General features: G+C 34.0%; 1 protein-coding gene across 2 annotated transcripts in view; it reads right to left on the reverse strand.

The window, feature by feature from the left end:
- The window catches only part of TSPAN12 (tetraspanin 12), a 125,984-nt gene that overhangs the window by 89,648 nt on the left and 9,430 nt on the right, over positions 1–26,906 (reverse strand). For both annotated transcript variants that reach the window (XM_007504202.3, XM_001364839.4), the window contains exons 3-4: positions 18,858–18,940; positions 17,740–17,875 (exon numbers count right to left, since the gene is read on the reverse strand). In XM_007504202.3, coding sequence (XP_007504264.1) covers positions 17,740–17,875; positions 18,858–18,940 — 219 coding nt within the window. The remainder of the gene's footprint in view (positions 1–17,739; positions 17,876–18,857; positions 18,941–26,906) is intronic.

Raw genomic sequence — 26,906 nt, forward strand, 5'->3', positions numbered from 1 at the left:
TCTGCAATGGGGATAAACTAGAAGCCTTCCCAATAACATCAGGAGTATAATAAGGATGCCCATTATCACCTCTATTATTTAACATTGTACTAGAAACACTGGCAGTAGCAATTAGAGAAGAAAAAGAAATTGAAGGTATTAAAATTGGCAATGAGGAGACCAAGCTATCACTCTTTACGGATGATATGATGGTTTACTTAAGGAATCCTAGAGAATCAACGAAAAAGTTACTCAAACTCATCAACAAGTTTAGCAAAGTTTCAGGATACAAAATAAACCCGCATAAGTCATCAGCATTTCTATATATCTCTAACCCATTTCAGCAGAAAGAATTAGAAAGAGAAATACCATTTAAAATCACCCTAGACAATATAAAATACTTAGGAATATACCTGCTGAGGCAAACACAGGAACTATATGAACACAACTACAAAACGCTCTCCACACAGTTTTAAAACTAGATTTAAACAATTGGAAAAACATTGATTGCTCATGGGTGGAACGAGCTAACATAATAAAAATGACAATCCTACCCAATTAAATTTACTTATTTAGTGCCATACCCATTGAAGTACCAATAAACTTCTTTACTGAATTAGAAAAAAAACCATAACTAAGTTCATTTGGAAGAACAAAAAATCAAGGATATCCAGGGAAATCATGAAAAAAAATGCAAAGGAAGGAGGACTTGCAGTCCCAGATATCAAACTATACTAAAAAGCAGTGGTCATCAAAACAATTTAGTACTGGCTAAGAAACAGAAAGCAGGATCAGTGGAACAGACTTGGCATAAATGACCTCAGCAAGACAGTCTATGATAAACCCAAAGGTCCTAGTTTTGGGGACCAAAACCCACTATTTGATAAAAACTGCTGGGAATATTGGAAGACAGTGTGGGAGAGATTAGGTTTGGATCAACATCTCACATCCTACATCAAGATAAATTCATAATGGGTGAATGACTTAAACATAAAGAAGGAAACCATAAGTAAATTGGGTAAACACAGAATAGTATACATGTCAGACCTTTGGGAAGGGAAAGATTTTAAAACCAAGCAAGACTTAGAGTCACAAAATGTAAAATAAATAATTTTGAGTACATCAAATTAAAAAGTTTTTGTACAAACAAAACTAATGTAACTAAAATCAGAAGGGAAGCAACAAATTGGGAAACAATCTTCATTACAAAAACCTCTGACAAAGGTTTAATTACTCAAATTCATAAAGAGTTAAATCAATTGTACAAAAAAAATCAAGCCATTTTCCAATTAATAAATGGGCAAGGGACCTGGATAGGCAGTTCTCAGATAAAGAAATCAAATAAGCATGAAGAAGTGTTCTAAATCTCTTATAATCAGAGAGATGCAAATTAAAACAACTCTGACGTATCACCTCACACCTAGCAGATTGGCTAATATGACAGCAAAGGAAAGTAATGAGTGCTGGAGGGGATGTGGCAAAGTAGGGACATTAATTCATTGCTGGTGGAATTGTGAATTGATCCAACCATTCTGGAGGGCAATTTGGAACTATGCTCAAAGGGCCATAAAAGACTGTCTGCCCTTTGATCCAGCCATAGCACTGCTGGGTTTGTGCCCCAAAGAGATAATAAGGAAAAAGACTTGTACAAGAATATTCATAACTGTACTCCTTGTGGTGGCAAAAAATTGGAAAATGAGAGGATGCTCTTCAATTGGAGAATGGCTGAACAAATTGTGGTATATGTTGGTGATGGAATACTATTGTGCTCAAAGGAATAATAAAGTAGAGGAATTCCATGGAGCCTGGAACAACCTCCAGGAAGTGATGCAGAGCGAAAGAAGCAGAACCAGGAAAACATTGTACACAGAGACTGATACACTGTGGTACAATCGAACGTAATGGACTTCTCCATTAGTGTCAATGCAATGTCCCTGAACAATCTGCAGGGATCTAGGAGAAAAAACAATATCCACAAGCAAAGGACAAACTGTGGGAGTAAAAACACCGAGGAAAAGCAACTACTTGACTACAGGGGTTGAGGGGATATGACTGAGGAGAGACTCTAAATGAACACTCTAAATGAAATACCAACAACGTGGAAATGGGTTCGAATCAAGGACATGTGATACCTAGTGGAATCGCGCGTCAGCTATTGGGGGGTGGGGTAAAGGAAAAGAAAATGATCTTTGTTTCCAATGAATAATGTTTGGAAATAAATGTTAAAAAAAAATTAAAAATTAAAGTTGACGGGAAAAAAAGAATGGCATCATTCCTTGAAATGTGTGAAAGAGCATATAAGATAGAAGACTCGAAGTCAAGTTGAATATAATAGAATAAGCTAAAAATAACAATAAAGTAGGGTAAAAGAGGTAAAATGGAATGATTATCTCATATAAAAGAGTCATAAGAGACAGCTAAGTGGCATAGTAGAAAGAGCCAGGTCCAGAGACAGGAGTTCCTGGATTCAAATCTAGCCTCAGACACATCCAAGCTTTGTGACCCTGGGCAAGTTTTTTAACCCCCAATTGCCTAGCCCTTACTGCTTTTTTGCCTTGGAATCAATACTTATTAATTCTAAAATGGAAGGCGTTTTTAAAAAAGTGGCATGAGTCTAAGAACTGTCACAGAAATGGGGGAGGAAGAAGTAGAAGGATGGTAGTTGTAGAACCCTATCCTCATCAGATCTGGTATAAGAGGGAATAATGATATATACAACTAGAAGGGTAATGTCCTCATAGCATACAAAAACAAGATGCTGAGAAGATAGGAAAAGGGAAGCACTAAGCATTCCCTTAAGGGACTAAGAGATAAGAGTATAGATTAAAAGAAAAAAAGGCAAGAAGATTTAAAAAATAACAAAAGGAAGGGATTTCTAGTAGGGAGTATATATAAAGAAATAAGAGGCAAGGTGAGAAGATAAGGGAGGGTCTTTCAGTACAGGAAAATGTAAGAATTTTTGGAAGAGAATTTACATAAAAAAATGAAAAAGTAGAGTGGGAAGATAAGGGAGGGACTTTTGGAAGTAGGAATAGAATAAGAACTAGGAAGTAAGGGGAAAAGGACTAGAGATGGAACCTTGGAAGGGTAGATTGACCTAGAACTAAGAATGGTAAGGGAAGAAGAATAGAGTCCTAAGAAAGGACACAAATTGGAGAGGTCATAGACAGAAGACATTGGACTTTTAAAGAGGAATACAGTAAAAAGAGGGGAATAGAAAGACAATGTGTAATTAGAAAATCTTGAACTCTTCGACTCCATCTCCCAGAATTCTTTTTCTTGTCCCAAAATTCCTTTTCCCTTCATCCACATAGTGTCCTTACATATTGTAAATAAGTTTTGCTTAACCCAGCCTCTCACTCTTTTTTCCACATGAGTGGCTGAATAAAGGAAACTTTAAGAAATCATATCCCTTTGTGGTTGCCAAATATGTAAGATTAAAAATTAATATCCCAATACCTCAAGTATTATATTTAATAAGATTCATTAATACTAATGACTTTAAGTTAAAGGAAAATAAAAGCAAGAGCAAAGAGGGAGCTAACACAGCCCTGGTCACAGGAAAATGGAGAGAGAAGGCAGAGAAAACATCCAACTATATACAAACATGAGCACACCACATGGTGGAGAGAGGAAAGAAATTTTGGGGAACATAGTTCTGGGGTACAATACTCTACACAACAAATTATAAAAAAAACAGAATGGAGGGAAATATGTAATTAGTAATCATAACTTTCAATGTGAATGATCAATTTGGAATTATACCGAAAGAGCTATGAAACCATGCATATATGACATTGCTGGATCTATTTCCCAAGGAGATCAAGGAAAAAGGATAAGAATTTATGTTCCAAAATATTTATAACTGCTCTCTTTGTGGTGGCAAAAATTGGAAACCGAAAAAATGTCCATTCAATTGGGGAATTGCTAACAAATTGCTGTATATGATTGTGATGGATACTACTGTCAGAAAAAATTAACACATTTAAAAAAAAACCCTTACCTTCTGTTTTAGAATCATTGTGTATTGGTTACAATGCAGAAAAGCAATAACAGCTAGCAATGGGGTGTCACTCAGCTAGGAAGTGTCTGAGGCTATATTTGAACCCAGGATCTCCCATTGCTAAGCCTGGATCTTAAGTCACACAACCACCTAGCTACCCCCAAGTAGATTTATTTTTTTTAAAAAACTTGGGAAGAACTACATGAGATAATGAAGAGTGAAATGAATAGAACCAATAGAACATTATATAGTTATACATTTAGTATTTGAAGAATAATTTGTGAATATTCACCTCCAGAGAATGACCTTAGAAATGGGAACATGGTAACCTATATTTTGCCAGATGATGCCTTCTGTAGTGTGGGGAGGAAGAAAGGGGTTGAATAAAAAATTAAAATAAAATAGGTTAATTTTCTCAAATTAAAATATGCATTTGAATTTTTTTAAGTTAATAACTTTTTGTTTATCTCTTGCAAAACATAACACTCAACATTTACTGATTTCCCACTCTATGAAGACTAGTAAGCAAAATGGAAATCAAAAGAAAAAAATTACTTTAGTTGGTAGAAACAAATTGACCTCTAGTTGCCACATCTCAAATATTAATGCATTCCATATGTTTGAAATTTAATGGATGTACAGTCCTGTGAAAAGCAGCACATCTAGAAAATGAATAATTTTCTCAGTCATAAAGATTCTACAAATATTGGGGGACAGGCACTTTATAATTTATTTCTAAATAAAGAACAATTAGCTTGAGTTTCTTGATATAAAAGTATTCCCATTTTTTTCATCTGGAGAATCATAGGACTTTGCAATTGAAAGGATCTGCTATGTAATTTAGTTCAAGCCTTTTATATTACAAATAAGGAAAATGTGGACCAAAGAGATTAAATGATTTGCCTAAAGTTATGAAGTCACTATATGAGTTATGATTGAAATACAGGTCCTCTACCTCATATACAAAGCCCTTTCCACTACATTACCAATGAACCATTTTAATTTGGTTTCTATGCTAATTTGTACAGGCAAATAATCCCCTAAGGACAATAATAGTTCCTAAGCATATATTTCAGTAAGACAATAATGTTAAAAAGAAATATATTGGTTTTTTTAGCCTACTTCCAAAATTACTTATATCTGAAAACACAGTCTTTTCATTTAAAACCCCAAAATGTGCTCTTTACTATAACTTATTTAAAATTTTGGGCACTATAATAGAACCAGAGATCTAAAATTGAATGGAACCTCAGAAGTCATCCAATCAAACCCCTTTATTTTACAGATGAGGAAATTGAGTCATACTGAGGCAAATGAGTTGCCTTAAGTGACACAAATAGGCAGCAAATAGCAAAGCTAGTATTTGAACCCACATGATCTGACTCTACATCTAATATTTTATTATCCAAGCAAATTAGCTTACTTGGGAATTTGTTAGCCTGAATTCAGAGGCAATGTGGTACAGTATGTGAATTTCTGGGCTTAGAGTCAGGAAGATATACATTCAAATCCTGCCTTCAGCATTTTACCAGTTGTGTGAAGTGGTGGGGCAAGTAACTTAACTTCTATGTACCTTAAGCAATTTCCTAAGATATCTACATGTAGTTCCACCTTTCTTCAATTTGGCAACCCTCATATGTGTGTGTATGCATGTGCACAAGCACACATACACATACACATACACATATGTGCTTCATTCCAAAATATAATAAACTTTACTAGGGATGTTTAATGTTAAATAAACTGTGTGCCCTTTTCTTTCTAGCTATATTTTAAATACCTACATTTTAAGCAACAAAAAGTTTGATTTAAAGGCTTGGATTGTGAAAATGATAAATGATAAACTCCAGTTTCCATCCTGTCTAATGCTAAACTTTACAGACTTCAGTGTTAAGTAGCTCTCTGTCAGTTGCTTATTTTTCTTATCCCCCAGATAGGAAATTTTAAAATATTACATTACTTGTAGTTAGTAAATAATAGAAGTCCAATGCCAAATATTTGTACAAGGTAATGGAATGGCTGTCATTCTGTTAAGAATCTACTGACTCTAGGATATACGGAATATTTTCATTACATTAGTACCTGCCCCCTTAGAGAAAGCCAAAGAGATAAAAATCTTGGTTATATCCTGTGCTCAAAGTGAAGTTGTAAGGAAATTAAATCAGTTCTTTATAAGTGCAATCTGTAACAAAGTTCAGTATTTCCAAAAGCATTTAATGTTTTCTGGCTAACCTGAAACAGGAGTACCCCAAAACCTTAATAAATGGAAATAATTAAAGGAATAATCAGTCTAATAGTAAAACATTTGAATTATAGAATACTTTTAAATAAATGAAAATTCCTTACTTTCAGGAACATGCTGTAATTCAAATTGAGCTATCAAAGCATGGGCAAGTATAAAGTTCTTTATGGGACCCTGTTTGAATTTAAACACTTTTTAAAAATAGTCTGGCTATTGTGACACAAAGTTAAGCAATTTTCTCATAAATAGGTCACCTATTCCCTCTGAGATTTGTTTCTTTCAGCTAATTTGCTTACCTTATCTTTCTCCAAAGCATAAAGTCAAACACTAACCATGCCTTTACTTTAAGCATTCCACACTTATGAATTTCAGTCAATCCAAAATCATATATTATGTGCCTTCTAAGTGCTGGGTATACAAGTACAAATAATGAAACAATCACTACTCATAAAAAATTTACATATTAATGTAGTCCACTTTAATGATATTTTTTTAAAATTTGGTTCAAATGTTGTTTGTCAGTTAACAGCATAAAAGCAAAGTGATATCATCTTTAGAGGGCCTGAAGGCTAAAAAAAAAATCTAAAAAGTAAAGAAAAATTCTTGAACTCGGGAATTTTGACCCTCCAGTACTTTAGAACATTACATCCGATATTATTTTGTAGACATCAGTTTCTTGATTTTAGTCACATTTCTTATTAAAGTTTATGTTTATTATTATAGAAGTTCATGTCCAGAAAGTCTACATAGGCAGCAGAAGGAATTCTAGTTAAAAACTAAATGGAATGTTCTCAACAGGAGCCACAATACATCTGTGGCAATAATTAATCAAACAACTGTCTCATGAATTCTGCTACCTTTTATTTCCTTAGGTCTGTCCTATTAGTTGTATTTATTTTTTCTTTTAATTTTTCTTTTTTAAAACCCTTACCTTCCATCTTAGTTGATTCCAAGACAGAATAGTAGTAAAGGCTAAAAAATAGAGGTTAAGTGACTTGCCCAGAAGTTACACAGTTAGGAAATGTCTGAAAGTAGATTTGAACCCAGGACCTTCCAACTCTGGGACTGGCTCTCAATCTACTGAGCTACCTAGCTATCTCCTGTTAGTTTTTAAAAGTCTTCACTGGTTTCCAATAAATCAATGGAGCAGAGGTGGGTAGACAAGTGAAGAAAATCATGGTTCTGGATAGAAGTGTCTAGACCTGGCATCATAGCTTTCTTATCTTTTGGTTGCAAGTTAAATAAGCACCATGGACACTGACAAAATGGATCAAATAATAATGATTTTCACTGAAAACTGGAATAGCAAAAAATAATCCTAAACGGATAGAACACACACTTGATATCTTTGGGACCAGGATCCAAGCCAACTTTGCCCACTATTTTTTTGTTGAGATTTCTTTTCAGTAACATATGTCTAACATGCTCCCAGATGCAAAGGAGAAAATAAGGCTCATTATTTCATACATCTATATAATATCCTATATGTAATAGGTGGGGGAAGAATCCTGAAGATATGAAGAAAAATTATTGACCATTTCTTGCATTATTCAGGATATTCAGATTTTTTAGTACTTTAGAAGATGATATCCAATGTTATTTTGTAATTTTTTTGTTTTTTTATTATTTTGTAAATATTAAACTTCTGTATTTTGGTCATTTTTCTTGTTTTACTTTTATTTGCAATAAAACATATTGACTTTAGTTTTCTTATATGTGATATATACACATATATCCTCAAAAACAACTAAATTGAGCTGTCTGAATTTATTTTTCAAGAAAAAGACCTTTCCTTTTATTTTAGTAACTATGATATGAAAATGTTCATCTGAAGTATAACAATAATTAAGTAATTGTGCTTTTTACCAGAGATGTGGGAAATTCAATAAGTTGTCATTTCCTACCCTATTCTTCAAAGGATTCTTTAGTTGTAATGCCTAACACTTCTTATTTTTTTAAAAAGATTTAATTAATTTTAATATTAATTATAAACTTACAATGTGAAAACTATGCCAGAAACTCTGGTAATATAAAAACAAAAACTCATTCCAAGTCCTCAGGGAGGGCACTTTATAGATTTACCACACAGAGATAAATACAAGGGAGTTTGAAGTAAAAATTGCCAATAACTGATGGGAAGAGAGAAGACTTCATGGAAGTGAAACCACTAGGCAAATAATTGTGACAGAGAAGAGAGAAAGGGGTGAAGGTGAAACGTTACAGTAGTAGAACTGATAGAACTTGGCAACTAAATAGATTTGAAAAGATAAGGAGGAAGTTAAAGAAAACTCTTAAATTTTAAATCTGGGTAACTGGGGAGATGGTGGTGCTCTTGAAAGCCAGGAGAGTTTACAAGAAGGGTAAATTATTCAATTTTTGACATGTTAATCTGGAGATGGAAAATGGACTAGAATTTAAGAGAGAAATTAATTTGATAAGGAGAACTGAGTGTTTTCTATGTAGAGATGATAATCAAAACCATGAGAATAGAGGAAACTATGAAGAGAGATGGCATTTTGGAAGATTATCATGTTTAATGGGTAGGAGATATATGACAATGATTCAGCAAAGGAGAAGGGAGAGGTACTATCAGATTAAATTCAAGATACGAAAATGGGTCCAGGAAGCGTGCTTTTCAGAGCCAAAAACTATAGAGTGATCAATAAAGATGTGGCTTGTGAAAATACCATCCAATTTAGCAAGTGATATCATTAAATTCTCAACTAAAGGAAAGTTAGTTATAGGCTGATAGATTGAATGGATGGCACAATCAACACAAGAACAAGGGAGATTTGACTGACTCATTTATGGGCAGAAGAGAAAGAACAAGAAAATGTAGAGAAACTGAAGGTGACAGAGAAGGAATGATCAATGGGACAGTCTCTAGGATGATGGGAAAATGAAATGATGGAACTGAGAGCATGTGGAGGAAATTTCCAAAACCTGTGGGCTGGGAATTTGGGAAAAAATTTTCCCTAGAAAGATCTCTTTGATCTTTAAAGCTGCTAAGATGTTCCACCTTTATTCCACTCTTCATCTATTTCCAAGGGAGAATCCTTCTATTTTAGACCTCCAGCTCCATCAAGGTAGTCTAATGAAGTTAATTACAGGGAACTACTCCAACCTGAAACAGACCTGATCTTAGGCAACACCAAGGTTATCTCAAAGTTTAGACATTCTTAGAAAAAAGGTCTTTCTGAATTAGTCTGAATTATAGAATAGTTTGGAAAGATGCAGTTTCAGTTCTTACAAGTGCATTGGAAGCAGAATAAGCAGTGTTGAAGGTACCCTTTGTGTACCTATTTCAATGAGTACTTCAGAATGATTTATTAAATAGCACATAGATATGCATGCAAATGAGTATTTCAAAAATGATAGATTTCTTTTCAAGTAGCAAACTCCAAGTACAATCTTATAAATCTATGCATTTGCTTAGGAAAGTCCTTTTTAATGGCAAAAAAAAAAGTCAATCTTGCTTTAGCCCACACCAGACTTTCACAAAATCATAAGTGCATCAATATTAATAATAAAAGCTGAGGATTATACTGTATTTTAAGCTTTCTAAAGTGCTTTATGTGGGGGCAGCTGGGTATCTCAGTGGATTGAGAGCCAGGCCTAGAGATGGGAGGTCCTAGGTTCAAATCTGGCCTCAGGCACTTCCCAGCTGTGTGACCTTGGGCAAGTCACTTGACCCCTTTGAGTAGCCCTTACCATTTTTCTGCCTTGGAACCAATACTCAGTATTGACTTCAAGACAGAAGGTAAAGGTTTAAAAAAAATAAAGTGCTTTATGTGCTGCATTTCATTTAAGGCTCATAACATTAGCAGTCTTAAACAAGTTGTGTCATTACTGCCATTTTACCATTCAAAGACTGTTATAGGCATGCCTATCATCATAAGGATGTGTCAGAAGCTAGACTCAAATCTATGTCTCTACCAACTACAAGTGCAATGCTTTCTTTGATCTCATTATGTTTTATAAGATTTTACTGTAAATCTGAGAAATATTTGATAGAATTATCTTCTTCAAATGTACCACTAGCTATTCAACAATAAAAATATTTCTGTTAGATTATGAATTCATAACATAATATGCTGAATTTCCCTAATCAAAAGGTGTTCAAGCAAAAGTCAGATTTGTTGAGAATACTGTAGAAGGGATCTATAATACTACTATTAGGAATAACCTTCAAAATTTCTCTTTGAAATCACTACTGGTGTTTCAATAAAGATACTGTCATAAAACAATTATCTATTTTTTCTCCTCAGGACATGCCCTCAAAATTAGAAAAATAGGTTTATCAATTTGGCAGCTCCTATTCTTTATTGCTTGTTAGGTAGTACTTAAGCCAAATTCGCTAATGTACAACAGACTCCTTTAAGACCTTGCTTGTACTTTTAAAATCCTTCACTGTGCTAGCTTTGTGGAAACGGCATTTTAAAAATAAAAATTTGTTTATAATTTACTTAAAATATATTTTATATGCAAAATCATTAATTAACAAAACCCCAGGGATGAAAAGAGTGACTAATGGAAAATATAAACGATTAGAGATTTTACATAAGTATCTTTATGACTTAAATCACTTTAAGGAAATTAAACATTAATAGATTCATTATTAAAATATTTTGGGGTTTTTAATGCACTATGGGGGAAAGCATAGAAAACTCAAGACAAGTGAAGATATCCTTTCCAAGTATGTGAAAAATCTCTTTGCAGAAAAATACAGTTCATTACCTAGCAGAAATAAAGTAATTCAACTGCAGTACACATATATTTTGAGCTGAAGTTTAAATTACTGCTATTAGAATCCTAGAGCTACTATAAAATCTTATCCCTATTCTTAGGTAACACACACATCTTACTGCTACCTCCTTCTAGCTGAAAGAAGAAAGAACCATAATAATCAAGATCTGTGATATATGATTTGGCAAAGATTTTTTTTTAATCATTATCTTAGTTACCAGTGTCTTTTGTAGTATCCTATACAGTAATACCTCGGTTTTCACTGATGTCAGTTTCAGTTTTTGTTGATTTTTTCCCCAAAAAAATTGTCTCTGTTTTCATGGGCTACCTCAGATTTCCTCAGTGTGCCCATTTGACTTTGATGCTAATTTTGTGAAAACAAAGGGCAACCCACACATTCTCCTTCTCAGTGTGAGTAATGCATATATTGAAAGGCAAATAAATCCATTTATCTATACAGATAGCAAACAAAAATCAGATAAAATATATGGAGGAGAATATATACCTGACAATATACAAAAAGAATGAGCTCTCTCATGGGGAGTGAGATATCTCATTTCAGTCAAGTAGAAATTCTCCCATAGTATATCAGCTGAGAAGAGAGACATAATCAAGGTAACAACTCCTCTACACGTCATATTCTTTCCAAAGTCTTTCCAGATAGTGCCTTGATACCTAAGGTCCTTATGAAGGAGGATTCCTCTTCTATACAATAACCTCTCTCTCCTCTCCTAGCTATCTTTCATATACCAAGAAGAGTCTTCAGAACGGCAATACCATGTTAAATGTTCATTTATTCTTTACATTAGTCTTTTATAATCATTTTTTATTGTTTTTAGTATTAAACACTATATTTATTCTCTATAATATGTGTTTTGGTATGTATTTTGGAAGTTGCTAGAACAAATTAATTGGATTTATAATGATTCATATGGAAATTATTTCCATGGTTTTCATTGGTTTCAGATTTTGCTGATTGTTTTTGGGAGGGAGGGAAGGAGGGAAGGAGGGGAGGGAAGGAGGGGAGGGAGGGAGGGAGGAAAGGAAGGAAAGAGGGGAAGGAAGGAAGGAAGGAGGGGAAGGAAGGAAGGAAGGAGGGGAAGGAAGGAAGGAAGGAAGGAAGGAAGGAAGGAAGGAAGGAAGGAAGGAAGGAAGGAAGGAAGGAAGGAAGCAAGGAAGCAAGGAAGCAAGGAAGCAAGGAAGCAAGGAAGCAAGGAAGCAAGGAAGCAAGGAAGCAAGGAAGCAAGGAAGCAAGGAAGCAAGGAAGGAAGGAAAGGTTTACTATATGCCAGGTATTGTGCTAAGTGCTGGGTATACAATACAAACCAAATAAAGAACTAAAGAGCAAGCCTTCCAGGAGTTTATATTCTAATAACATTATAATAAAAAGAGAAAACACATAAAAGGGAGATGAAAAAATGGGAGAGGTAGAAATAAGGTGGAGAAATCCTGAATATCAAGAATGGAACCAGGGGAGGAGTGAAGAAGTAAGTGTGGCTTACTACAGTACTTCTCCAATGGAGGTTCTGAGAAAGAACTCACACATTATAAGAATAGATCATCAATTAGAGGAGTGGGTTCCAGAAAAGTAGGTACCTTCTAGAATGAGAAGGCTGCAAAAATGAAGACATCTTCAAACCCTACAATATTTATTTTATCCTTTTCACATTAGTTTAAGCTAATTAATTATCAATTCTTCTCATTTCTTATTAACTTTTATTTAAACTCTAAATATGAATAAGGATATAAAGTCAGTGTGACATAAGAGGGAGTGAAAGGAGTTTCTACCATGATAAAAATCTTCTAAACCCTGTAGAAAATGGTGTGATTACTTAAACAGCCACTATCTTATGTTTGCCACATGTAAATGATATTTGGAACCAAGTCCATTTGGAACCAAGTTAGATGAAGAGTGAAAATACTGTGCTCTTGGACCAATCCAAAATGATAAAACAGAAATTATGGAAACTAATAACATATATGATGCCAGAGAATTTCAGTCAACCTTTGAGCATCACACACTCTAACAACATCCTCAATATCACTAGGAAACACCTATACAGTTCTCTTTTTTTCCTAATTAGCATTTTTGCCAAAATTCTGTAGACTATCTTAATTTTTAAAAGTTCAAACTAGATTATTCTGTAACTCATAATGGCTAATGGTGTTTAGTAAATAAAATACCAAACTAAATTTTAAATGTTTAACATATTCTCATTGCCACAACTGAGCCAGCTACTGGTTTGCATTCCCTCACCACTGAAAACTGATTAGGAGGAAAGACACTACTATAATTTGACAAAGCCAATACATGTAAACTTGTGGGAACATATATTCTGCCTTCCCTCTCACTGGGTTTTAGATGCAGAGTCAAAAGATAATATACTGTCAAAAATGTAGCTTTTGATAGCTTTGTAGAATCAATATTTGTCAATATTTGTATCACTGGTTCATATGAAAGGAAAAAATGTGCCCAATACATGTAATTATAACATTACAACCAAACCTACCTCAAATCTCTGTGTGTGTGTATATATACACACACACATATGTAGCCCTCTATAGATAACTATACATGTATAGTTATATAGTTATATAAAAATATTTATAGATGTGTGTATTTTATACATATGCTATAAACACATATATTGTATTGTATAGATAGAAATATAATTGTAGATGTAGGCGGAGACTTTTTTCTATTTTTACTGGTCCAAGGTTTCATTCATAGAAGAGTGCTCCATGTGAGGAATACCCCCTCCTGGTATAAATCACTGTCTTCTTTGTAACTGAAAATCCTAAAGGACTTCCTAGTACATTCAAAGATAAAGTGATTTTCTTAGGCTCATTAGCTAGTATGTGTCAGAGGTAAATACACATCTGACTCTATAAAAAATTATGGTTTTTTGTCTGTACTATATATATCTATTCATCTAGAGATGGTTATATGCAATATTAATCTGTTATATATGTGAATATAAATAAGAAGTAATGTGGCAGTATAGATGATAGATATCTATATTTGTGTGTATATTTTGATATTGTGATATTGCTGAAAAATATGTTTAACACAATATAATGGCCAATTACTTCTTAGAATCAGACCTGTATCCACCACTCATTTAACCACTGAAATACAGCCTAGCCCCAAATGTAGTTGAACAGCTTCTATAAAGTACCCAAAACAATGCTTAGTGATAAAAAATAACTAATCTTCTTCACTCACATCACTTAAGCAAATAATATTTATTTGTTCCTGGTAGAAGAGTTGGGAGTTGATGCTCAAAAAGACAGGAAAAAAAAATACATTCTAGGAAGATACTCATTAACAATGCTTTAAGTAAATCTGGCAATTAAAGGAATGGGCAAAACTTGGGAAATTGCATGTTTGTTTTTATGGATAATTATAAATAACTGTACCATTATTGTAATATGTAGATACATATGTAATATGTAGATTAATTCTAAAAATAGCTTATCTACCATCAATAGAGTAGAATACTCTCATAAACATAATATATTTTAGTGAAATAACCACATTATCATCTACTCCTTTTTATGCTATATTGTGTTGTGCATAGAAAAAAAGATGGAATCAAATTCCACCTCTACCACTTTACCTTTGTGTCCTTGAGATAGTCATTTGACCTTTATGTATCAATTTCCCTTTAAAATGGAAATCTGACCTAGAATACTGGCTTTAGCTTTACAGATAGGAATACTACAGCTAAATCTATAAATATTTGGGATAGAGATTGAACCTAAAGACTCCAGGTGAGCAAAGTTTTTCCTTTGCAAAAAAGGCATCTGCAGGGTCTAATTATAATTAAAAGCTGTGCTAAAGGGTTGATGGGTTGGAACTACCATTGGGGGAATAGAAAACTCACTTTTTGAAGATACCTAAATGCTTTTAGATCACTAGTGTACAATTTACTGTGCTTGTACACTAATGAAAATTAATGTATTTCTAAAAAGTTAATTTTTCTTCAGTAGAAATTTTAATGTCTAGTAGATCCCTTTAATACATGAAAAAAGACAATGGTGAAAGCTGTTTTGTTTTTTTTAATAGCAGTATTATTTGAAAATGACCAAAAAAGGAAGCAACCAAATTTCCAAATCTACCTATATTACTAAAATAAGTTTGATAATTCACATAAAGAAATATTACATCTAAAACCAAAAGGGAGGAAAAATACAAAGAAATCTATAAAAATCTCTATGGAATAAATATAAAGAGAAAAAAACAAAACCCAAAGAACAGAGTATATACTAACAAAAATAAAAAGAGATATATATGATAGAGATTTAGAGGGAATGAATAAAAAATTATAGCATTCTGTGCATTGTAATTAATTTACTTAAATATAAATTGTTGCAAAAGCTATGTTAGCTAATGATGCTACTTTTAGGTTTTTCTACAATATAGTTTTTAAAATATTTAAATCTTATAAATTAGATGAATCTTGAATATTAAATATTTTCTCTTAAGAGAAACATTCTTATTAATCAAAGCTAAACTACAAAGTTGTATTTCAGTAACATAAGAATAACATAGCTATGAAAGTTTATTTGCAAAGAAATGAAAAATTTCATGCAAAAATATTTTCATCTTTGGGAAATAAAATGGATTATTTTCTAAGCTTAAAATTCAAGTCTTAGATTAATGGCATATGCCAAAATACATAATTCTGAAATTTATGTTATGCCATCTACTCCAGAGAAGATCTTAATAAGAAATGAATCATTATGAAAATATACTCTATGTTAGCATGATAATTTAAAACGAGAAGAATAAAATTAATGCTTCTAACATTCACAATAGCCTGACTTTCATTAATGAATTGATTTCAGAGACTGTTCTCTAAATTCTGGATTAAAAACAAAACAAAACTGTAAAAACACACATAGAGAATTTTTCAGTAATGGAAAAAATAGGCAAAAACCTTAGAAAAGTCAAATTGAAAAATGTACCACATGGTTAAGAATAATGGAATGATCTTAAATGTTTACAGAATCCTAAAACTTTGTTTTAAGTCTACATTTTTATCACTTAAAGTTTGCCTGCAACTGAATGTACATAAGTATCACAAGATGACAAATGACGATTTCCTGATGGTTACATTTAGCTGCTGCTGAACACAGTAAACATGTCAGCTCAATTTGTTTACATCCTCACTGAACAGGCAAAGCTTTCAAAATACTTGTTTTAATGGCAAGGTAGAATTGCAATAACAAATGAATTCGATGATTGTCTATATAGCTAAAAGCTTTCAGTAGTACCAATCTGCTGCTTTCATTTCTAAGACAAAAACAATTTCCATTTAGCTTCAATTTCTCTTTTGAAAATAGAAGGAAGTTCTATTTGCAGAATTACTCTACAAAATAATAGTTGATTCTATGTTATTTTTCTAATCATGCTTTTGGCTTTAATTCTAATAATGCTGGAAAAACTGTGATTTCCCCCCCTGAATAATCTATGACAAATATTTTTAATATTCTGTCTCTATATAGCAACCACATTTAGTTTTTAAATGCAATTAATTAAGGCTTTTCAATTACTTGAACCTTTATTTCAACAAAAAGATTAAATGAATTCTTAGAATTCACTAGCAATGTTTTATGAGAGTTTGCCTCTTACCTCTGGCTTATCTGATTTTATTTTAAACAAGTTAGCTCCATTAATTTCTTATTTTTTAAACTGGTGTTATGGACAAAATTTAACTTTGCCTGAACATCATAACAGCTCAGTAGGAGTTGCTTATTAGTAGTTATTCAAAAAACATGCCAAAACCCAGGTTTGTTTGTTTCTTTGATCATTTTGCTCAGATGGTTTTTCAGTTCCAAAAATAAAATAGCTATAGATAAGTCTTTCTGATTTTATGTGCTCTGCTTGTATAAAAGGATACAACCAAATTGGTAGGCTAGAACTTTCTCAAAGTAATATCAGTTTATTTAGAAAAGAGCATTTGATTTATCTTAATTATGAAAATATACATTTTCCTTCATAGTGATTAATAAGATACTAATGTAAAAGAGGCCATGTGGCACCCTTTTGAGGCCCCCTCAAAGAGAGATTCCAAATTTTTACCAATCAATATCAGTCTATCTTTTATATAACTCCAGATTTTGGAATTAGAAATTTACAGCTACAAGGAACCTCAGAAGCCATTTAATCTAAGCTCTTTATTTTGTTAAGTAAAGAAAACTGAAGCCTAAATACATTATTTGCCCATGGTTGCAAAGCTAGATAGTGGCAGAACCAAAGCTAAGTCCCCACTGACTTCTTTCCACTGCAAAGTTCTCTTTGTTTCATTCACATTGATGGATCTGAATACTTGGAGTTTGTTTAAAGCAATCTGGTAAGTAATATGACTTAAAGAAAATTTCTTGTGGTCCCTCTGACCTCTTGGTCCTCTGGCCTTATAGGGCATGTCTGGTGGTAATATGGCCTCTGAGATTAAAAGAAAGAAAGAAACAAACAAACAAAAATCTCCACTCCAAATTGAGCCTGTAACACAGAGCCTGAGGGAAACTGTTCATGTATTTACAACTCCTCAAATGAGCATAGGACTGTAAATACTAATTTCAGTCATATCTCTCAGGAAAAGAATGTGTTCTTTCCCACAGCATATTTGGCAAACACCACCAGGAATCGCAATGCTATCACAGATCCCCAGGCATTTTACTTGTGACAGAGATTAAAAAACAACTCAACACATTACTATTTAGTCTTTTAAGGATAAAATCAAGGAAAATGTAAGAATCTTACCCATGCAAGAAGCAGCAAATTTCTTTTGACTGTTCCACAGTAGCCTAACATCCCCACAATGATAAGAAAGCAACAGACAGCAATCATGATGGGATGAACCACAGGAAAGTAAGTTAAGATGACAGCCTCCTCAACCCTGAAAAAGAACAAAAAATAAAAAGGCATCACAAATAAATGAAAAAAATACTTCTTAGACAAAATGCTTATATCAAAAGAAAAAATCATGATATTTTCATTAATAACTTTAAATCACCATGTGTAAATGTAATGCAGTTTTTAATTACTTTGTTTTTTCTATCAAATGAGATAATCTCTCAGCCTATTATGAACATTTTAGGCAAAGTTCTCTCTAACACAGACTGGAATCAAGAGGAAAACCTTGAAACTTTGCTAACAGAGCTCCAAGAAGACTGCCACTAGCATAACACTTTGTTCAAGGTTCATAGGGAATGGTAAGGCATTAAATGGTGTATGTGGAGAAGAACTAAGAGAAGGTTGGGTCACTAGAATATACCCACCCTTACTTATTATCCTTCTCCTATTTATAAACTTATAAACTAATCTGCTTCATAAATTGGGTAGGGATTTGAATAGTCCCATATCAATAGAAAAGTGAAGTAAGGGAATGGACCATGAGCAGAAGGTGGAAGATATAGACCAAGAATATCAGGAAGAACATATGAAGTGATTTTTTTATAGTATCTAAGAAAATACACCATTAAATATGTAGTCCCTCATACAAAACGGATACTACTGATTCAGCATCAGCAAGAAATGTGCTTTTCTAAAAGAGATGATCTAATGATTGATCCTTGCATGCAGTCATTCATCTGGTCCTCTCTGTGACAAATTTGTTTGTAAAATGGCCTGAATGAGCAAGGAGCCATTGATGATATGGGGGCAGGGGGAATCATCAAGGACACACAAAAGTAGGTGAATCATCATGGAAAAGACAATGCACCAAACAATTTCCAAACAAGAGGGGGAGGAAGAAAAATCCCTCATAAGTGATCTAATGGTCAAGAGTGTGTTGTACCTAAGAGATTAATAAGATCATTATTTGAAAAACCGCATAACCAACACCACTAAATATATTACTGCATAATTATAAATCCTACCTTGTTTCTGCAGTTAAAGTCAGAACATTATTCAGATAATCCCTCATCCATGCAGAAACTGCCAACACGCTGATGGACATCAACTAGAGGAAGAACACATTTGTTATTAAGTATTTAATATAATGATACCACTGGAGAAATTTTCAAATACATGATTTGATTGTTCAGAATGTTTGTGTCATTATTCATAACAACCACTTATTACTTACTGAACCACCTCACTTACTGAATATCACTACTATAACAATGAGAAAAAATTATAGCATTTTAAATCTAGGAGAGAACCTAGAGATCATCTCATTTATTGGTTACCAATTATTTCAAGTATTCTTTCTTATATCAAAAAAATCTTCAAGGATCCCAACATGATAGATCTAATATATGACACATACTAAGTGCTACATGGTAAATCTTTTATTCTTCATTTACAGACTGATAAATGAAAGCATTTTATCATAGTAGCTATTTCAATTTTTTTCCAATACTAATTCCAAACTCCGTCTTCTTAGAAAATGCCATTCCTCTTCTTTACTATGAAGAAATCTAGACTATCAGTCACCAGCTCACTCATCTCTTCTACTCCACACATCAAAACCCTTCTACACATCTACATCTACCCTATCCCACTGATTCAGTCACTGAGAGAAAAGGATTCCTTTCTCTTTGCTCTAGGCTACTAACCCCTCGGTTGATAACATACCTTTTCTTCCAACCCATGTTCTTTGTAAGTTTCCTATCAATCACTTATTCTTTTTCTACATTTTCAATCTCTCTGACATTATGAGCTGAAGAGACTGGGATAAGCCTTCTGCAGAAGCAAGTGATCATCTATCCTCTGTTTAAAGATTTCTAACGAGGAAGAACCCAATGTTTCTTGAGGGTTTCCATTTGACTTTGGGTTAGCTTCTATGTCTCATATTCTTAAACAACAACAAAAAAAACCCTTCCTTTGACTCTACTATCCTCTAACTATTCTATTCTATTATTTTATGTCTGTGTATTTTTTAAATTAATAAAAATTAAAATCATAATATGTGATGTGAATATGGATTCAAAGATTCTTTTTAATATCTCCTCCACCACTTTGTCAGGCCCCAATATCCACAGGTTAGGAAATGCCAACCTACATCAATCATCTCATTTTGTCAATGAAGAATATTAGAATTAGAGAAGTTATTTAATATGCTAGTAAGGTCAGAGTCAAAACTATAAAGGAGTTGGTCTTCTAACTCATTGCACAGTCCTCTTTCTTCTATGTAACATAGAATCCGAGGGAGTAAAAGTTAGAAAGCACCTCAGAGACCATCTCATCTAGTCCAGACTATAATTGATAAAACGCTCTTTCTATTCAGTCTTTTGTATACCTAGTACTTATCATAATGTCTGGCAAAAAGTAGCTGCTTTGGTTATTGACTGGTTTATAAATCTGCCTCTCTGAAATAAATATATATTTATCCTACTTCAACCCTCTAGGGTTTATGCTTCCCTCACTGATTCCAAGTCAAATGTTATAATTATTTTAACACAAAACAGTTTTATTAACTTTCCAATTATATTTAAAAGTTTATTGTACAAAATGAAAGTATATTTAAAAATACTACATTCATTGTTAATGATCAGCACTATATCCTTCTAGCAAGAATAATAATATTAACAGGATATAGCCAAATATACAATAAACTTTGGTTATCAAGAATGAAAATATTTTGAAAGAAGATTTTAGGAGAGACTAAAGTCTTTTATGTGCCAATATTTTTAAGTGACTTACAAAATTCATTCTAAAATTTCTCTAATTTTTCAAATGTAAGGAATATAAAATACAATTAATAACACTGAAAACTCAAAATCCAAGGGAGGGGAGAGGAGAGAGGAAAAGTGATAAACATTTATTATGTACTACAATATGATGAGCACTGTGCTAAGCACTTTGTAAAATGTATCTCATTTATCATCCCAACAACCCTAGGAGTAAGTGCTATCATTAACCCAAGTTTACAGTTGTAAAAATTGAGGCAGAAAGAGATTAAATGACTTGTCCAAAGTCACACAGCTTAATAGCTGAGATTTGATTTAAATTTGTGTTTTCCTGAATATCTGGCTCTCTAGCCACTTTGCCACTTAAATGTCCATGACAGGAGAAAATAATCTGTGTCAGGTCTAATAAGATGGTATATAAGTTTTGGCATTAATCTTGTGACAAATTTCATATCAAATTTCATAACATACCAGAGATCAGTCTACCCTAAGTGTAGAAAGGCTTATCATCAGCACTCTGGCCACTGACTTTTTTTTTTGTCAAATCAATGCAATGAACCATTTACTAAAGCATGAAGGGATTTCATAAGCAAAAGTAGGAATACTCACATTGATAAAATCACATATTATTTCAAATATCAACAATGTTAATTCATGTGATGTATTCTAATAAATCCAGTGGCAAGAGGATACCATGTGGCTTGCACATATGCTATAGGAGTATTGATCCAAGCAGTGGTCCTAGAAATTGCTTTCATGAAAGGAAGAGCAATAGGCAGAGGCCCTAAACTGAAGGAATTAACTCACATTTCTAAAGTTCTTTATAGTTTAAAGTTCTTTCTCCAAGAACCAACCTATGAGGTATGTAGTAAAAGGAGAATACCCATTTTACAGATTAGGAAACTCCAGCTCAAAGAGGTAGAATGACTTTATCAGTAATATAACTAATATGTGTTGAAGGCAATATCTGAATCCCTGAAGTGCCTTCTATCATATCATGATGCTGGCTGCACATCTTATCTTATTGTGAAGGGTTGTTTCTACTCTAAAGTTGTAAGATCCATGTAATATGCTTCTATAATTCTGACCAGCCTTCTTTTTGGTAATTTGTATTTCCTCATAAAGTTGGAGTGAAACAGGGGCTGCATGGCCTTCTGAAGAGCATAAAACAGCTTGTTTTCTGCAAAAATTAAGGGGTAAATCAAAGGGTCTACTACTCTTCCCCAAAACATGGTTTTTGTCCTCTTGAAAACCATGCCCTTCACTCGTGCAGTCAGTGTTCTTGAGCTTGTCAACACTACTCAAAAGCCTCACTAGGATTTCTGTTTCCCAGATGAAATAAAACAAAGAACCTGATATTCAGCGTCTCTGAACCTTGCATTATTTTTTAGAAGTGAAAGAGGGAAGAGGAATATCTATCACTATTTTAAGAACTGATATTACATGGAAAAAAGGCAATATGTCACAATTGCTAGGGAAGCTAGGTAGTACAGAGTCTAGAGTGCTGTCCTTGAGTCAGGAAAACTCATCTTTCTGAATTCAAATCCAGCTTCAGGAACTTCCTAGCTGTGTGACCTTGGGCAAGTCACTTAAACCTGTCTACCTCAGTTTCCTCATCTGTCAAACAAGCTGGAGAAGTAAATAGCAAACCACTCCAGTATCTTTGTCAATAAAACCCCAAATGGGATCATGAAGAGTCAGACATTACAGAAATGATTGAACAACAAACACAGTTGATCCAAGTGCTAAAAGAGTTATACAACTAATATATGTTAAAGGCAAGATTTGAATCCTTGAAGTGCCTTCCATCACACCATGATACTGCCTGCACATCTTATCTTCTTCTGAAGGGCTGTTTCTGCTCTAAAATTATATAGTCCTACCTCAAACACTGCATGAGCTGTGTGACTGGGTAAGTCACTCAACTCCTTTGTGATTTAATTTTCTCCCAAATCATGATGAGGTTGGAATTCATAATCTCTAAATTCCTTTCCAGTTCTAAATCTATGATGCTATTATCTTGTGAATAAAATGATACAGAATGAAGAAAGCAGAATCAAAAGAAAAATACACAGAACAACTATAAAAGTGTAAATGAAAACAAAACAGCCAGCTGAATCTAATTAATGGTAATGACCTAACTTGAATCAAGAAAACAGATGATGAAAACATTCTTCCTCTTCTTAGGAAAGAAAGTGAACACTAAAGGTACAGAATGAGACATACACTGTTATGCTATTAGATGTGCTTGTTATGTCTGTTGGATTTTGCAGAAGCATTACACTCCAACCCTATAAATTCTTCCTTCACAGGATCTTCCACAGTTTGGCATCATCCTTCCTTTCTAGATTTATATCATAACTTCATAGCACACTCTGCCCATTAGCCTCTTGGACTGCTCTCTATCCTGGAAAACACTCAGTGAGCCTTCCTACCTCTCTGCCTTTGTTTACATTTTTTCATTATTGTTGTTGTAAGTAGAAATCAGTGTTAGTAGTAGCAGTAGCAACAGCAATAACAGTAGCATCTCTCTACTGTCTGAATTCTGTCATCAACGTATGTGAAGTTTTGAAGCCATTTCTCTTTTCCAGTTAAATATTCCTGTCTTATAAATCGTTTTGTAGCACTTTCTTTTACTATTATTAATCACCTTTCTATCCTGAAAATTTTATTTCAAATTGATCCTTTTGTCCAAATTTTCTACAGCTTTCTCCATTTGTTGTTCTTTAGTCATTTTAGCCGTGTCTGACTCTTAGTGACCCCATTTGGGGTTTTCTTGGCAGAGATACTAGTTTGCCATCTCCTTCTCCAGCTCATTTTATAGATAAGAAAACTGAGATAAGCAGGGTTAAGTGATTTGTCCAGGATCACAGAGCTAATGTCTAAGGCCAGATTTGAATTCAGAAAGTTTGAGTCTTCTTGACTCCAAGCCAGGACTCTAGCCACTGCACCACCTCGCTGCCCCCATACTATGTGTTTATATACTATTCCCTATATTTGGTATACCTTCTCTCTCTTTCTTCATATGCTAAATTCCTCTCAATCCTTTAAAAAGGTTAAATCCTCCAGGAAGCCTTTCCTGATCCTGTGGGTCAGTAATGACTTCTCCCTTCGACTTCAAACAATAGTTTGTCATTTTTTTTTCTAATGGATTTCTTCTGTGAACATGTATGATAGTAACTAGTATGTATCTATGCACAATAAACATTTAACAAATGTTTGCTGAATTGAATGATAGCAGTATGTAATTTTCTCCAGGCACAAGAAACTTTTTAAAACATCACATCTTTAAGGTTATAATAACACTATAAAAGTTATAATATAATGTCTTTTAATGACTTCATCAGCTTCTGCAAGCTCATAAGATCATATATTTAGAGTTGAAAGAGACCCTAGAGACCATGGGAGTCCTTCCCTGACTCCTCCATTTTACAGACTAGAGAAATGAGGTATTGAGAGGCTAAGTGTTTGGGTCATATAGCTAAATAACATTTTCAGTTTTCTTCTCTAGGAAGATGATTCTAGGATCTATGTATCCTATATCACCAAATATCAATTGGACACTTCATACTGGATGTTCTGTAGACGTCTCAAATTCAACATTTTTAAAAAAGAATTTATTACTGTGCCCCCTAAATCCCTTCTCCCTTCCAAATGTGCCATCATTCAGTTTTATCTACACAAAACACCTCTTTCATCCTTCCTTTCCCTTCTCACACAGCCCCAGCCCTAGTTCAAGCCAGAAGGGAACTTAGAGATCTCAGCTCCCTTGATCTGAATGTACTGAAACCTATAGAAATTAAGCAATTTGTAAGCAATTAATGGCAGAGTGGGGTTGAAACCTAGGTTCTCTGACCTTAAGTGTGTTCCATATCTCTGGTCTACTCCTTCTTTTATCTAAGCCTTTGAACGGCTTTTCTTTCTTTCTTCCCTTACTAAAATCCTGCTCATTCTTTAAAGGCAAATTCAAAGGACACTACTAGGATACCCTCCCCACTTACCCCCACACACAGCTGACCTTGGACCTAACATCACACTTTGTTTTACAGTTCTGATAGTAACCATGTAGTATTTTATACTGTTGTGACATCCTCTTACTAACCTGGAAGTTCCATGAGGGCAGGGGCTCTTTCTTACATATACTTTACAACTTCCCTAGGACCTAACCCAGTCCTCTACAGTCAGAAAGAACATTAAAAACTCTAGTTAAACTAAATATATTCAGACCTATAAATGAGTGAAGGGAAGAGTCAAGAGGAAACTGTAAACCTTGAAATTTCTTAGACTTGTGAATGTTGGAAATTTCACCATTGGAAAGTTTCATACTTGGAAAAAATTTCCTACTGATACTCTATTGGAATGTGAACCCCCTTGGCATGGGAGGATTCTCCTCCTCCCTACTTGGGACTGCTTTAGGACAGAAACCTTTTGCTGAACAATGGAAAGGGCTTTGACCTATGCTTAAGCATAGAACAGGAAGTTCTTTGAGTCATGATTGATTTTAGAATTGCTACAATAGAGATACTTGGAATGACAGAACCAGGTCTTGAAACTACAATCTCCACCCTACTCAGAATAAAAGGATTTAGGAAGGGCTGCAGCAAGGATCAAGATTTAATTATTTGAGAATATGACCTTCAACAGACATGTGCAAAGGGGCAGACCTCTGGGAGGTCCTGGGTTAAACTAGAGCCACCATTGGCACAGGGGAGACATTGACAGTGATTGGTAGATGTGAGAACTGAGGGGAGGGAACTTAGATGTTTTACTTAAAGATAGCGGAGTCTGAGGACTGGGAGGAGGTCGAGAGATTTTGCTCTGAGAGGTTGTGCTCTGAGAAGTTTTGCTCTGAAGGAGGCTGGAGGTGGAGGCCCCTGGGACTGTTTCTCCATTTTGGTCACGTGAGTGATAGGGACTGATCTCTTTTCTTTGCCCCAGCTATCTAAGGGCTTGGGCCTTTTGGCCCAGCCTAAACAGAGGGGGTATTTAAGCCCTATTCCCTTCTCTCCCCTTTCTCTCTCTCTCTCTCTCTCTCTCTCTCTCTCTCTCTCTCTCTCTCTCTCTCTCTCTCTCTCTCTCTCTCATACCTTTCTTCCTCCTGTTTGTAATTAAAAACTCCATAAAAGGTTGACTGCTGACATGAGTTTTCATTTAGGAATTACATAGCTGAATTCCTTGGCGACCTTAAATTAATATATATCAGTCTTTTAAACTGATTTCCTTGTCACAAAACAGAAGTAGTTCCATTCTATTACTAAGTATAGGCATATAGGAGCTTCTAAAATATAGACACAGGGACCTAGAAATGATTTCCCAGGCAAATATGATGGCTTTTCTCCAAAATGTGATATGCTGTCCAATGAAAGAAGGATTCGAGTCACTATGTGGTGGTCAGAGGAAAGAAGGAAGATCAGTTGGCATATGTCTCTTCCCCATCTCTCCAACCCCAATTTACACCATAAGCTTCTATAGAACAAGGAATTAGATGTTTTTTTATTTGTATCTCCATAACTAAGTGTAATTCTTTGCACATAGTAGGCACATAAAAATCTATACTAAATCAACAGTTGCAGAAATGAAGTTTTAGCTCAACATAAATGACAAAACTATTAACAATTACAGCTGACCAAAATTATAATATGCATCACTGAAAAGTAGTGAACTCTTGTCACTGGAAATGTTTAAACAGAGGGTAGATAGCTGTTAGAAACATGTAAATCTATTGAGTATCTTGTTGGAGTTGATGAGTTCTATGGTTCCTTCCAGTTGTTATAGTTTTCAAAGTCAGTATCACCTAGTAAGATTAAGTACTGACTTGAGTCATAACACAGGAGTTTAAGTCCCAGCTCTGTCATTTACAAGATATATGACTTTGAGCCAGTCTCTTAGCCTCTTTTAGCCTCAGCATCCTAATCTTCAAAATGGGAATAACTATATTTGCATTTATCAACCTTCAACAGGAAGTCTTTCCCAATTTATCTTAAGCCTCTTGTTTTCTATTTAATATTTCCAATTTATCCTATATGTCACTGATTTGTAAATAGTGGTTGGCATGTGATCTCCCATTAAAATGTGAGATCCTCAGTGGCAGGGACTAGCCTTTGCCTTTCTTTGCATTCCTAGGACTTACCACAGAATCTGACACATAGTAGTATAGTAGGTGCTTAATAAATGACTGACTGATTTACCTCACAAAACTATGGTGAGGATCAAATGAAAAAATATGCACAAAATTCTTTGTAACCATCAAGTTCTAAATAAATGTAAATTATTATTCTAACAGGGTCCCAGGAA

The sequence above is a fragment of the Monodelphis domestica genome, chromosome 5, assembly GCF_027887165.1.
Source record: "Monodelphis domestica isolate mMonDom1 chromosome 5, mMonDom1.pri, whole genome shotgun sequence".
NCBI lineage: Eukaryota > Metazoa > Chordata > Mammalia > Didelphimorphia > Didelphidae > Monodelphis > Monodelphis domestica.